Genomic DNA, 15,765 nt, shown 5'->3' on the forward strand with positions numbered 1-15,765 from the left:
CTCATTTTCCTACACAAGTTAGAACAGAGGCAGGGGAGACTGCTGTGCCATCCCTTGCTGCAGCAGCAAGGTGCGACCTTGATTTGAAAACCAAACGCAACCTCCCAGAGCGATCACGTAGTGGATGGGGCTGAGTTGTGTGGTGCCCAGAAAGATGTGAGCTGTCTCCGGAGAGCAGCTCAGCGAGTCTTTCTGCTGAGGGGAGCCTGACCTGCTGAGAAGGACCTTTCTGGGAGTGTGGGAGACTGTTGAATGGGCATTAGAAAAAATGAAATTGTAAGTAAGGGGGGGAAAAATCTCAGGAAAGCGAGTTTTCTGGAAAAGAAGGAAGAACTCTAACCTTCAGTGTGCTGACTGCTGCTTTTCATAGATTTATTTATTCATTTCAAGCTACCTCTGGCATTTCCTAGCAGGCATCTAGCTTTACACAGGCAGGTCTCCATCCCACAAATGATGTGTGCTCACAGGAACACCTCTGTGGGGGGATGCCCTGACACCAGAAGCACCCGTATCGTTACAACGACATTTCCACAGCAAGGATTCATCCAGCAGTTGATTGTAGGATAAGGCCAATGGAAATACCATGAAAGAAGGTTTTTTTTTTTTTAAGCTATTGTTTCTAGCCAAGAATTCCACATTGTTTGTTTGCAAAGGCTTGTTGCTGTTTCCCATTCTACAAACAGCTACTTTGTTGGTGGCGCGCTGTGAAGTCCATCTCTGTACCCTCAGGATCTCTCTTGATTTCCATTACTATGTGATCTATAAAACGGCACATGGAAAAAATATACACAGAAACTTATTTGAGAAATACTGAGCCCTCTTTGTAAGGGTTTCCCCAGGGAATCATCCGTGGGTCCAGTGGTGAGAGTGTGTTTTGTTCCAGCTATTCATTCTCTATTTGATCTTGATCTTTTTCTCAGTGGCGCTGGTCTTTTGAACATACATGCAACCAGCAATAAAATAAATGCTCTCTGTATTGCATGGCTAGTACGTATCTTCACTTGCGTGCTCTTTGTATAATATCACGCTTGCAGAAATATCAACGTTCATCGTTTTAAGAGTGTGTGTGCTAAATATCAGCCGGGGGTGTGCGAGCTCCCCCGTTCACGCGTAACGCTCTGCCCTCTGCACTGTAATGCTGTATTTCAGGTGGCCCCAAGTCAACTTAAAACCTGATCGGGACTGTCTGGCTAAACTTTCTGTCCTGCTTTTTTGTCCTGCGAAGGACTAGCACTGAATTGGGAACTTTATCTTCTTGATCGGCGGAAGAGCTCCTCTGCAATGAATTTCTGCCCTAGGCAACGTTGTGTTGTTTTCAAGAGATGTTGGGTCACCGATTAATTATCTATATTATCGTATAGATATATATATATATGGATAAAAAAGTTAATTGGAAATATGAGATACACTTTTAAAAAGGCATCTCCTTAATTAGCATGGTATTTAAACCGTAACATTTTTCAAACCAAACCCTTTTTTTGCGTTTGTTTTTTTTTAACTATATAGCTTCCCCACAGCAATTCTCTTTACTTTTAATTTCTTACATGGTTTCCAAGGAAAATCTTGCTGTTTTGGGGTTTTTTTTGTGTATTATACATCTTCAACTTTTTCATATCTTGTACTGCACGTTCTTCCTCATTAGGAAGCGTGAGCGGTGTGGTGTTGAGCTGTTCTCGAACCTATAAGTGCACAGTACTGCTGGGTCTGGGAAACCACTTACCAATCTGGCTGTTCCATCTCGTAAAGGTTCCAGCGGAAACTAAATGATCAGAGACAGTTTATACATTAGGGTGGTTCATCTTGGAAAACCCAAAGGGCAAAGGGCAATCACCTAGTCCATCTTTTTCTCTCTTAAGCAAATTCCTCTTCAGCTGTGTCATTCCTGATGGATTTTTTTTTTTTTTAATCTACCTTCTTCTAATGTTAGCCCTCCCCCAGGTACTGCTGGCCTTCTTTCTCTAGGAAACTCAGGTTACGTGGCTGAAAAGTCTTTTTTAGGTCATCTACTTTTTACCTGTCAGGCATGAAAGAGAGATTATTCCTTTTTGGTTTTGCAGGAGTCTTGTACAAGTTGGAGGTTGTAGGAATATTCTTCTCTGGTCTTGTCCTCTATAAGATTGGGAGCCCTGGTTCATCCTAAAGGGTCGTGCTCTCAGGGCATCTCACCATTTTGACCTTCCTACTCTGAAATCCTTCCAATTGATGGGGTCTGGGGTTTTTTTGGTGATAAGAGTGGTTTCTAAGCTGGGGCAGGTAATCTGTCACCAGTGAAATGGTGTAGAAGGGTAATTTCAGGTGTCTTGGAGGATTTTGTTCATGCATACTGGTGTGATGCTTGCTTTCTTGGTAACAGCGTAGCTCTGGCTGTTCTTCAGTTTGATGTACTGTCATCACTGGGTCTGTTTCGAAGAGCTACTGTCGAGTCATTTGTTCTCCTGTTTTATGTGGCTGGTTACGTCTGCCCAGGTTAGCACTTCACACCTGCCACTGTTGAATGGTGATTAGTTAAAAAAAAAGGCTTTTCTCTGAAAAGACATCCGCAATGCTAATCTCTTCTGACATGCACAGTACTGTTCCACGCAGTTGTAAGATCTATGAAGTTATGTGGGGGCAGAAAATGAATAGGAAGCAATTTTTATTGCTTAGTGCATTCAGGTTAAGACAGATCTAATCAAACTGGCTTAGAGCGAAGGGAAGGTCGCCTTCACCCGGTGGAACCAAGCTGGGGATCTTGCTGCCCTGGGACGAGGCGATGCCCTAAAAGCACAACGGCCGTACAGCGGATTGCCGTAGGGGTTAGATAAACGGGGAGAACGGCTGCAGTGGCGGATGACGAACCCAGACTTTGGGTGCACCCTCCAGACTGGGAAGTTCAGAAGCTGCCGACTCAAAGGATCGCTCCACAGTCAGCCTCCCCTCCTTAGGGAGCGTGGAGATCAGCGGTGGGTGGGTGTTGGACGAAGGGATGGAGCCAGCACAGCCATGTGGGGTCACGGTGGTGCCCTTCGGGTCCATTCCCAGGATTCCTCCCCTGTGCCCTCTGCTTCTCTCTCTCATCGCTCTGACGCTCTCTAAATGATAGCAGAGTGATGTTTTAACCCCCCCCCCCAAACCCAAGCCCTGCTCCGTACCACGTGTTCCATGTGGAGATGAACGAACTAACGACTTGAGCATCCTGTAAGCCCCTTGTGTGATCCCATCGTCTCGTTCTTCGCATGTGCCCACCTGTTGTCTGTCCCCCCTCGCTGTGCGTCTGTCTTGGATTATCAAATGTCTTCATCTGAAAAGCTTCAGCGTGTCTACAGAGAGTCTGTATAAATAGAGTCTATATAAATAATCGTCTATTTTTTTCAATGTATGGATGTAGACCTTAAGAACAAAACAAAACACCCCCCCACCCCCTGAAAACTCTTAGTGTGCAAGGACAGAATATATTCTTACTTTTTGCTTTAGCTGGGATTGATATGTAATTTTAATAGAAGACTAGTACAGCCTTGGCATTATTTTAGGAGCAGTTTTAAATTACCCTACATGGATTCCTTTTTCCTGGTGGGATTTTCAGGATATAAGCAAATAAAATAATCTTTGGAAGAGATGCTGTGCTCCTGCTCGTAAAATCTCAATACATCATAAAGGAAATGAGCAGTTTTTGCACAGGGCAAGCAGCCAGGAGAGCTGAAGCTACTGCAGAAGGGGGAGCAATGTGATGCAGATGCTGTAGAGAAATTGTGTGCGGGGAGATCATGGGATGACTCCTCTTCTTACATCATGGCAGGCTTTAAAACCTGCGCGGCCGGTGTTAAAACAAAAGGAAGGTTGTGAGGCTGGATGGCTCTGCTCGTTGAAGTTTGGACCAGTCTGGGAAATCATTGTGGCTCAGTGTCTTTCAGTGGTCAGCAGGAACCAAATTGGATCCTGAATCAATTTTGTATATATTAAACCAAAACTCCCCTCCTATCTGAACTTCGCAGTGAGCTCAGAAAGGAAAGAGGCGGCTGTTTATCTTCTAAATCCACCTCGAAGCTTGCCCTGCTCTGCTATTGCTGCCGCTCTGTGCACCATCCATGCTCTTTTGAATAACTGTAGAACATCAAATGATGTTCCTTCACTAATGCTAGATTAATTACAAATTCAGTGTGTTTCCGTAAATGTTGAAAAGTGTCAGGAGACAAAGGTCTGAAGTTGGTTCATGTGATCTTATGCTCCTTAATATACTCTGGGAGCTCTATGTTGCAGCTCATGCTGTTGTCCAAGCTCTGTTACTCATTTTGCTTATAGAATGAACAGAACTCGTGAAAACACGCAGGAACTTAGTTCATAAAATTTGATGATGCCGGCTGAAATCCAGCAGCAGCTTCCACTGTACAGTAAGCCTGAGTAAAACTAGAAACCTCTGAGACATCTTACAGAGACGAGCCTGGAAATGAACTTTTACAACTTTAGTAGCTGTGAAAAAGAGTATTCTATAGAAAAAAAAAAAAAAAGTAGTTTTATGGCACGTGTCATGGTTTAACCCAGCGGGCAGCTAAAACAACCACACAGCCGTTGGCTCACCCCCCTGCAGTGGGGAAGACAATCGGAAAAAGTAAAACCTGTGGGTTGAGATAAAGAAGGTTAACAGGACAGAAAAGAAAGATGATAAAAGAACATACAAGTGATACACAGCACAGTTGCTCACCACCTGCAGACCACCGATGCCCAGCCAGTTCCTGAGCCGTAGTCTAAACCCACGGCCAGCTTCCCCCCAGTTCTATATGGAGCGTGATGTCGTGTGGTATGGAATATCCCTGTGGTCAGTGAGGTCAGCTGTCCTGGCCGTGTCTGCTCCCGGCTTCTCCTGCACCCCCAGCCTCCGCGCTGGTGGGCTGGTGTGGGAAGCTGAAAAGTCTTTGACTTGGTGTGAACGTTGGCCAGCAATAACCAAAGTATCAGTGTGTTATCAACAGCGTTCTCATCCTAAATCCAAACCACAGCACTATACCTGCTGCTATGAAGAAAATTAACTCAATCCCAGCCGAAACCAAACCAGGCCAGCCTGTTAGACTGATGTGAGGCATGTGAACTCTGAGCAGCCCTTCTCTGCCCTTCTCTTTATAATTGGCTCCTTTTGCTAAAGACCTGAAGCTGGGCATGTTTACTTGAAAGTTTGTGCAATTTTTTTTTTCTCAGCTATCCCAGCTGGTTTGTAGAAGATGGTATCTCTATTTACAAATCTTCTCCTGTCTGAACTTGAATGAGTATTTAGGAGAATACCCAAAGTAATCTTTCTGCTTGTTGTCTAAATAACCTGTAAGCTGCTTATTTTCTAACCTGATGAGTCTAAAAATTAGCTTTGTTCTTACGTGTGTCTTTACTGAGTCAAACTGATACTTAGAGCTGTCAAGAGCTGAACTGCTGTCATCTTGCTAGTCTGGGGAACCTGCAAGTTTGGGAAGCAGGAAATATGGGAACTGTGAGCCCCAGCTTGATAGGATAATGCAGAAAGATGGTTTAGTAAAGAAAATACATACTTCACTTTTAATAAAGGGATATAGGAGGATGGATCCACTGGGAGATGCATCTGAAGATCTAAAAAAATATTCGAACTTTATACATAAAGCCCACATTTGAGTTCTTTACTTACTGTGATATTAAGGAGTTAAAAACCTAATTATAATCTATTTGGTGTTGGGGAGGGGAAATTTAATTCCATGAGACATGTGTCCTACCACTCACACAAAATAAATTTTAAGATGAGAACCTATGTGAGTGTCTGATGCAAAACTTGATCTATCAAGGCTGCAGCTTTTTGAGGCTGCCATGCAACAGTATTAACTCCTATTGCCTTTTACTTTTCTTTAGTAGCAGGGAAGAAAATTGTTGGTATTTGCCATGTGGCTGTCTGCATCCCGTGTGCCAGAATGGCAATGACTCTTAAATCAGCTAATAAAGAGTTTTATGCCATGTAAGAGAAGATTGCGTGAAACGTAGTGGTGAAAAACATTGGTTTGATTTACATGGAGATGTGCTTTGTCTTTTTTCCTCCGCTATGCCTGCAGAATCAAGTGACGGACACCAACCGAAAGCTGCAGAATGAAGGAAAAGAAGTGAGTGATACATTCGTTCTGTCTTTTCTTTGCTGTGCTCGCTAGTGGCGAATTACACTGAGCATCAATAGCTGCTCAGCATTAACTAATAATGTACACAACATTGCTATTAAAGTGTACAGTGATCCTTTTTCCTCTGTTTTGCCTTTCTGCATGAAAGGGGAGTTGTGTGAGGGTTTTGGGAAGTGATTTTTCTTTTTTTACTGCTTGTGAAATGAAAGCTAGCGGAAGGCAAAGCCTGGGAAGCAGGAGGGACTTAAAGCAACAGTAATCACCGCAGCCCTGAGCGGTCAGCATGGGATCGTTCATCGCAATACTGCATCACCAGCAGGTCGAGGGAGGGGATTCTGCCCCTCTGCTCCGCTCTGGGGAGACCCCCCTGCAGTGCTGCATCCAGCTCTGGGGTCCCCAGGACAAGAAGGACATGGAGCTGTGGGAGCGAGTCCAGAGGAGGCCACGGAGATGCTGGAGCACCTCTGCTATGAGACACTGGCCCAGGCTGCCCAGAGAAGCTGTGGCTGCCCCTGGCTCCCTGGCAGGGTTCAAGGCCAGGTTGGATGGGGCTTTGGGCAACCTGGGCTAGTGGAGGGTGTCCCTGCCCATGGCAGGGGGTTGGACTGGATGGGCTGTGAGGTCCCTTCCCACCCAAATCATTCTATGATTCTATGAAATAAAATTAACCTTTCTGTGCATCTCAGAGCCAGCTATCAAAACACCACCAAGATGCATGGATAATGCTCAGGCATTACTGTTTCAGTCAGCTGCATTGTGTTTGAAAAACAAATGAGAAAATCCCCATGTTTTACTGTGTCAGACCAATTATTCTAATACAGATTAAAGATAAAAATGCCCTTTGGGGAGGAGGTGATGCAGCTTCTCTCCTGAATCAAATAAACATACCTCTGTGTTACCTTGAACGGAGGATTCGCCTCCAAGCGTAGAACCTGGGATTTCAAAAGGACTTTGCAAACTCATTGCGGAGATAAGTTGGTACTTTAGAGGACAAATCCATGACCTGTCCCTCTGAAAAACAGAAACTAGTTTTGTTTTGTATGCGATGGCTGATCCTTGTTTTGCCCTTGTCCAGATGCACAGGTTTTTCTGTTGGAGACTGAGCATTTAAAAGTCCGTGTTAGTTTGTGATGGTAAGAATCCCCGTGGGAGCAAGCGGCCACATCCTGTCTTTGAGAAGAACTAGAAAAGAGAAGCTTGGAGAGGGAGCAGGGAAGAGATGAATAAAATGGGAAGGGGAAATAATTTTTGGAATTCACAAGACGTGCTACAAGGCTGGTATTTTGATGGCTTTGGTTTTGCTGGTTGCTTACTTGGAATTAGGCTAGGGAATGCTTCTGCCGCTCGATTAAACAACCCGACGCTGCCTGTCCTCCCTATTTGAGCAACGCTCTGCAGTGCTCACTGAGCTCTCTGGTTATCAGCATAGGCTTTGTTGTCAACCTACTCCTTGGATGGTCGTGACAAGTGCAAAGCAGTTTATATCCTCTCTGTTTACTGTTCTTAGTGAAACTTTTTTTTTTCCCTTTCCAAAGTTGATAATAGCAATGGAAGAGCTGAAGCAATGCCGATTACAACAGAGAAATATTTCAGCGACGGTTGATAAGCTAACACTGTGTCTTCCTGGTGAGGAATCTGAAATTGCTCTTTATTTGTATAACTCTTAATTCACATCTCTTTGTTTTGTGCTTGTTTCTCAATTCTTGTGTGTTTTCCTTCTCTTTCCAGTCCTGGAGATGTACAGCAAACTGCGAGAGCAAATGAAATCTAAAAGGTAAATTTTGTATACACTGGTGTTTGTGTTGGAAGAGTTGAAACGCACTCTTTTGGTGTTGGTTAAATTAAAGAGGTTCTCAAAACTTACGACTTCAAAACCAACCTTTCTGATTTTCTGGCTGGTATCTTCAGGGTCCTGCTCAGCCTCCTGCAGTATAGCCTAGAGTCGGTTGTGTTTTGTATCAAGATTTTTAATTAAGGTGGATGTTCACAGTTTTTTCATGGAAACTCATTGTTGTGATGCATGCAATCAAGGCATGACTCGGTACTTATGCATTATTAACTAAATTCCATTCTCTAAATGTCATAATACAAAACCTGATATAGTCTGAGAGAATCTAGTGAATGTGAATGGAGGCCAAACACCTGAGAAGCATTGTGCGGGGTGGTAGGAGATGTTGGTGAGAAGGCATACGGCTGATTTTGTGGTAGAAATAATTGTTCGCAGGCGTGAGCTGAGCTAAAAGGACTTTGTGGCTCACAAATCATGAGCTGTAAATCTAGGATTTTTTCCTACTCCGTATCTGTTGTGATGCTGAAGGAGGAAACCACGGTCCGTGGTATTTGCATGGCTGGGATCCTGGGGGATGGCTTATTTAAGCAGCGTGGGGCTTTGGAGGCGCCTTGGAGCCCTGGGGGTTGCAAATTGGGCAAAGAGCAGCTGCTGGAAGGAGGGCAGCTGGAAACACGGCAGGCTCCAGCCGAACGCAACGCAGGGAGAGCAATTGGATCCGATGCCTGGTTTGTGCCTGCCATCCATCATAGAAACAATACAGAAGAAACCAGATGTTTTGAACAAGGCGATAACTAATTGGACGGGTGTATTTTTACACTTCCCCTCCTACCTCCACTGATCTCTGTGGTCCTTGGACCCAGGAGGCTTGGATAAACAGATAGGCATTGCTCCTGAAAGTTGTAGGGAGCTTATTTAGCTGTTCCCAAAGCTCGCTCCCTCTTTCTCAGGATGGCTCAGAACAGAATGGGGCAGTGCGTAGTTTGTCCAACTGTTTTTACTCTGTTTATAGGAACAGTGAGGGGCTTACCCGTTGACAGATGTGGGGTGGGGAGCTGGAGCTGATCACAGCCCTGTAAACTTCTGAAGGGAATCCACACGCTGCTTGATTCCCTCGCTCTGGATAGCGTTTCCAGGATCTGCTTCTAAGAATTGCATCTTCCCCACATACCCCTTTGGATTGGTTCATTTTGAAACAAATAGAAGTTGAAAGCCACATTTAAGGAAAGTCAGAACCCTTGGCTCCCCCCCGCCCCCTTCTTTCTTTGTCTGGGTAGGATGGCTTCATTCACCAAATGCAGCACAACATATTAAATATTTCTGTGTCTGCAGCCTGTCTCACTTATTTTCGTGATAGCAAGCAAGGGGGTTGGTTACTAGCGTGAGTCTTGGGGTTTGGGTACACAGGCTCAGAGGAGTGATAGGTTTTGCATTCTAGGTGAATAAACTCAACGCTCCCCAGGCAGACAAAATGAATTATATGCTGTTTGCTGTGGCCGTTAAGTGGAGGTGGGGAACGAAGCATGGTCCAACCCCAGAGGAGCGGCTCTGCAACCAGCAGAGAGAGGAGATGGAGAGAAACGTTTCATCTGCTGTTGCCCAGAATTTAGGGAAGGGACAGAAAGAGCTTTTCTCCAGCGGCTGGGATGCCTGTGGCTGCTTGTTGGGAAGCCATGAGAAAACACCCTGCTTTCTGCAGGATCAGTCTCTTTTTTTTTTGTTTGTTTTTTTTTTTTAAACCCCTGGGGCACTTGTCATATCCTCACGGTCTCCAAGCAGTAAGAGAAGCAGTAAGCTTCATGCTGCTCGTAGCCAAGAAGACTCTGTAGAGCTGTACCCACCTGAGCAGGGCCTGGGTGTTTCCATCTCATGCAATACCAGTGTTGAGCTTTCCTCTGCCCCTGCGTGTTTTGGACTCCGTTTTCGGCAGGGAGCCGGGGACCCCATTGATGACCACGCTCTGTTCCCCTCCAGCCACCTTTTCACTGCTTCTAGTTCAACAACAACATCCTAAAATATAACAAACCCCACAATGTGTGTTTATTCCTCTGGTTTAATTTCTGGCTCTCTGTGCACTCTGAAATTTCTCTCCAGAGAGGTTTGTATTTTATTGCAGATAGTTTTTCATACCTCACCACGGTGTAAACACCGGCTGGGTTACAGGGTTAATCCGTTTGACTTTTGATGTTGGGAACAGGACAGGCCACTTCTGGTTAAAATAACTCCCCTGTGGACCTGCCTGGAGTTCAGGCAAGAATTATTTTGAATGGACATATGAGTGTCAGGTTTTGGTGGGTTTTTTCTGGTTTCTTTTTTTTTTTTTCCCCTCTCCAGTGACTAAACGCTTTCTCCCCCAAAAATTCAAGGTGTAAGTGGCAGGTGCTTGTGGGCAGGATTAACCGTGGATGTAGGCAGCTGAAGTGGCCTTAATTCACCCTAGAGGTGACTGTGACCTGGTGTTAGCCTGAAATATGTTTTTATAAACCCTACTAATGCTTTCTAGGTGGTTCTCTGATAATTTTTTTTTAACATTTGCCCCGACCTGTGGTCAGACCAGGAAGAGGTCCCTCTCCCATTTTACATTTGCATTCAGGAGGGCCTCTGAATTCCAGTGAACAGGCAAATCCTATGGTCTCCCACTTCTCGAAGGGAAAAGAAGGGAGGATGTTTTGAAAAAAATTACTTGCTTAGAATAGTTTCCCATTTAACGTCTTCTGTCGAGCTGTGAAGATTGCTTTTCTGCAGAAAGGTAGGATAAAATTTATGGTACCTTCCCTAAGGCCATTGGGCATGACCAAAATATAAAGACCTGTATTGTGCATAGGGGAAGAAACATTGGGATTCTTACACCTGAAGGCCTGATCTTAACTTATTTCCCCACTCTAAAAAAAAAAAAAAACAAAAAACAAAACCCCAAAACTACCAAACCTTAGAAATTTATTTTTACATTGCAGAAGTCATGTTACCCCAGTGATATGACAGTAGTTGCTGGAGAGAGAGGGGCTTTGTAGAATATGTATTTGTTGGACCCTTAATCTGGGGTTATATCCAGGTTGTTTTCACCTCTAGCTAAATAAAAAGTACTTTTTAATGGTGCTTAGCAGCATTTGAACAGGGAGGAAGGTGGGGTCCGAGTCCTGGTGCGCATGGGAAAGAAGTCGGGGAGCTCTCACGTGCAGGATCTTTACAACAGAATAATAACTGTCTGAGCTAGTAGCAGATACTGGATATTAACATGTGTTAGACACTAGATTATCAGTCTGTGGTATATTATGGTATAGTCCTGTCTCCGTGCTTCTGTCTTTCGGCACCTTACTGTTGGGTGGGGTTGCTGCATCTGGCAGCCCCACAGAGACGAGGCTGCTGCAGCCCTGTGCCCAGGTCCAAGCAGGAGCGTGTGCTCCCGGCCAGCACGTATACAACACCCTATACAACACGCACGCTTGTATGCGCACAGCTGGTTGCGCAGATCAACAGGCAGAATCACTCTGCACTCACCAACGGCCTCGTCCTGCCCCCCTCTCTGGCTGGTCAGGATGAAGGTGATGCACACGCGCGTGCGCCCAGAATAGAGTCCTTCACCCAGGAAAAGAGTTAGAGATGCAATTCCAAAACGCTCTTCCCCTGCATCCCATGATGTGCCCCATACCTGACACAGACTCCTTGGAGACCCGCTCACCTCGATGGGCATCACCTCCACCCATGGGGCTCTCCTGGGGAGACCAGTGCAGGGTCTTTCTGGGCTTCCCCTGTGAGCCACCGTGCTCCTCCGTGTGCGTGGGACTGAGCTTTTTCCTCACGTAACCTAACGTTACTGTGTGTGGTCGCCAGCTTTTCCTTCGCTCCTTCATACGGTGCCCCAAATGGCTTTACTGTGGGGGAGAGCTGATGCTGGTCACTTGTGACCCAGCTGGTCCTTGTCTGCACATCAGAGCTCTGAGTAAGGACCTGCTACTAGTCATTGTGTTCCTCTGCTGCTCTTTCGAAAGGAAAATGATGCTTTTATGGTTACCTGGATGCTGAGGTCTATGCTCCTTTGAACAGAGCTGAGATTCTTAGATATATTGAATTATTTACCAATTCCCCTTCAAAAATGTGCATTAATTGCATGGAAATAGCCGGTCGTCTTTCCACATCTGCCTTGCTTGCTTTTTCCAGACACTACCCTGCACTGAAGACCCTGGAGCACCTTGAGCACACGTACCTGCCCCAAGTGAGCCACTACCGCTTCTGCAAGATCATGGTGGATAATATTCCAAAGCTGCGTGAAGAGATCAAAGAAGTTTCCATGTCAGACCTCAAGGATTTCCTGGAGAGCATCCGTAAGCACTCTGACAAGATTGGAGAGACGGCAATGAAACAGGTAGGATGACTTCTGTGTGCACGTGTGGTGGATGTTTTTTGGGAAGAGGAGGATGGTTCACAATCACGTTAAAACCAAAGTTCTACTTTTCCAATCCCAAGGCAGTAAACTTAGCTTTAAATATTGAAGTAATATTGTTACTAGGTGAAGCAATGATTCTTCACTTTGTGGTTGCTACTAGCGTTTATCTTCTGCTTTTTATACCGTTGAAAGCGGTGGACTGCTTTTGTCGTCTTCTCCTGCCTGTGTTTTGCCGTAAGCTCTTGGTAGCCCAGAGCCTGGGAGGTGCAGTCGGGCTGCGTCACTCTTATTTTCTGCTCAGCAGGACAGGAGCATTTGTGCTGCTGTGCCTGGGGGCAGCTGGAAGACCTGGAGACACCAGGTTTGGGGTAAAGCAGTAGAAGTTCACGCACTGACCAACTTAATCTCTTTTGCATCTTAAACTGATTTTCAAATACTGGATGAGCTTTCACTGTCGCTTACTTGCATTTGATGTCTGTAAAAGATGAACCCGATTAATTGAGCATCCCCATGCATGTATTAAAATGGAATTGCTTTTTCCTACTCTTCTTTAATATTCTAGCTTTGAATTTCAATACAGTTTTTCTTATCACAACTGGGGAGCATTGCTCACAGTGGCTCTGAAAAAGAACTTTGCTATTTGATGAAATTCAAATCCACTAGTAATGAAATGTTACCTCTCGTGTGCAGTAAACTACTTCCTCTGATAGCGATTGATGGATTGGACTTGTTGATTTATGGGAAGGACTCTTGCTATAATTTTTCACAAGATAAGATTGTGGTGTTAGGTTTATGGTTTAGAGGTACAGGCAAGTTCATTTTTCTGTCTTATAAAGACCATGCTTTCTGTGAAATGGTCTAGCTTGAGGATTTTTATTAATTGATTTAATTTACAGTATATCCGCTGCCTTACTGTCTTCTCAACGTCTTTCTAGTATTTTGGGAAAACAAACCAAGCCTTATGTTGTGTAATACAGCTATGGAGAGATGCCATGCATCGAATCAAACTGGTCTTTCTGAAGCTGCAGAAAACAGTCTGGGATCCGGACATCCTACCGTGGAGCCAGATGTGCACGGTGGCGATGTTGGGGAAGGCTCCAGGTGCTGAACTTACCTGATCCAGCAGTTTCTAGAACACTAATTGTTTACAAAAAAACCCTATTTTTGTTCGTTACAGCAGCCAAACTTTTAAAAAGATTCTTCCCTGATTCCTGTGGCTAGAAAGGAATGGGAGTTGCATATGTCTTTTGGTGCCCAATTAATGCAGTGAATATGCTACTTTAAATAAATAAATAACATCTTTATATCCTATTAAGGATATTTACCAATTATAGAGACATAAGAGGATGCAGATGTTGCGTCCTCTTGTAGTTTACAATTTTGTCGTCATGATGCTGGGAGGGGTGTTCAAACCTCCTGGCACTGCGGCCGATTGCTCTGATGGGTGGGGAGAGATGCGCACGTGTCCTTGGCAGCTTAGGCAAACCAAGTCTGGGAAGTTCCCTGTCATTTCCAATGCCTTCCTTTGCTGTCATCTGACTGAGAGATTTTTTTGTAGCTTTGTCTGTTCCGTTCCTTTCAATTCCACGGTACACTTAACCATTTCTTCTTGTCTGAATCACAGAATCGTTTGGGTTGGAAAAAACCTTTAAGATCAAGTCCCACACTAAACCATGTCCCTAGGTGCCACGTACACACGTCTTTTAAATCCGTCCAGGGTGGGGACTCCACCACTTCCTTGGGCAGCCCGTTCCCGGGATTGACAACCATTTTGGTGAAGAAATTTTCGTGTTCCTCCCTCCTGTCCCTTCTGCTCCTGGGGAGAACTCACACCCTGCCTGGAGCTCTGTTAATTCTCCATCTCCTGCTCTAAAGAAATCTGGCTTTTTGCAGCAAAGCTAAAATCAGGAGAGGCACTGGGGGGGGGGTCCGTAGGGACTGGCTGCTCCTGCCCATCCCAGTACAAGAACTGGGGCGCAGCGAGTGAAACCGGCAGGGGCCGTGCTTGAAATGAGGCTGGAGGGGGGAAGATGATTCTTCATTGTGTGGGTCATAGACCTGTGTACCTCCTTGTGCACAATTGTCCACATCTTCAAGGATAAGCTGGACAAGTGCTTGTACTGTGTTCCCCATGGGGTGCTAACCGAGTAGGCTGTTTTGGGCTCAAGAAGTGCCTGATCTGACAACAGTGAGAAGCTGGGAGAAGACCTGGGTGGAAGAACTGTATTTACTCACCCTGTTCTCATCCTTCTTTGGTGGAGTTTGGTGTTTGATTTTTGTAATACTGGATTAACTCAGCTCCTGCTGTGAGTCAGTGAGTAGCCATGCATCTGAACAAAACTCCAAAGAGTGGTTTCTTTCTTCCCGTAACAACTCTCACTTCTTTTTCCCCTCTGTTTGTTAGACTCTTTCTCTACTCTTCACCTTTTGTCACTTAGTGTTTATTTCAACTGCTAATGTTTTGACCTTCCCTTAAGTTCATTATTTGTTCTCCAGCTCCAGATAGCCTCTCAACCAGTGGTCCCTGCTTTGACCTGAGCCAAGCACTCTGTTCCTTCTCCTTTCAATATTTTTCTACCTTACACACTTTTTCAAGTTCTTCATTGTTCACCACCACCTGATCAGTTCCAAACATTTTGGACCTTAAAGTTTTCTAAATTGAGGTCTGGGTTGTGGCAAATTTTTCTTTTGCCTGTTGATGATGCTAACATCTCTGTTATGGGTGCGTCAGAGCTTTAACATTTGAGTGTATCCAGAGAAAAATACTCAAGTGGAAAAGACTTTTTTTTTTTTTTTCACGTAGATGCTAATTGAGCTGTTGCAAGAGAGCATCAAAACAAGACGCACCAAGAGGGTAACATTAGATATTTTGAATTAGCTTGCAGATGATACAGTGAAGTATACATCTTGAGCCTCCTCTAAATCAGAGAATCTCAGACTGGTTTGGGTTGGCAGGGACCTCCCAGCCCATCCAGTGCCACCCCCTGCCATGGGCAGGGACACCCTCCACTAGCCCAGGTTGCCCAAAGCCCCATCCAACCTGGCCTTGAACACTGCCAGGGAGCCAGGGGCAGCCACAGCTTCTCTGGGCACCCTGTGCCAGGGCCTCAGCACCCTCACAGGGAAGGATTTCTGCCTCCCATCCCATCTCCATCTCCCCTCCTGCAGCTTCAGGCCATTCCCCTTGGCCTGTCACTCCCTGCCCTTGTCACCAGCCCCTCTCCAGCTTTCCTGGAGCCCCTGTAGGGACTGGAAGGGGCTCTAAGGTCTCCCTGGAGCCTTCTGTTCTCCAGGCTGAACAAGCCCAACTCTCTCAGCCTGTCTCCGTAGCAGAGGTGCTCCAGCCCTCAGATCATCTTCGCGGCCTCCTCTGGACTCGCTCCCACAGCTCCATGTCCTTCTTGTGCTGGGGACCCCCGAGCTGGATGCAGCACTGCAGGGGGGTCTCCCCAGAGCGGAGCAGAGGGGCAGAATCCCCTCCCTCGACCTGCTGG

At 45.5% G+C, this 15,765-nt stretch overlaps 1 protein-coding gene across 5 annotated transcripts in view; it reads left to right on the top strand.

The window, feature by feature from the left end:
- EXOC6B (exocyst complex component 6B) overlaps positions 1-15,765 on the top strand; it is a 307,042-nt gene that overhangs the window by 51,744 nt on the left and 239,533 nt on the right. For all 5 annotated transcript variants that reach the window (XM_075752860.1, XM_075752862.1, XM_075752864.1 and 2 more), the window contains exons 3-6: positions 6,039-6,086; positions 7,634-7,724; positions 7,827-7,872; positions 12,046-12,250. In XM_075752860.1, the coding sequence (XP_075608975.1) occupies positions 6,039-6,086; positions 7,634-7,724; positions 7,827-7,872; positions 12,046-12,250 (390 nt within the window). The remainder of the gene's footprint in view (positions 1-6,038; positions 6,087-7,633; positions 7,725-7,826; positions 7,873-12,045; positions 12,251-15,765) is intronic.

This window comes from Balearica regulorum, chromosome 4 (assembly GCF_011004875.1).
Source record: "Balearica regulorum gibbericeps isolate bBalReg1 chromosome 4, bBalReg1.pri, whole genome shotgun sequence".
NCBI lineage: Eukaryota > Metazoa > Chordata > Aves > Gruiformes > Gruidae > Balearica > Balearica regulorum.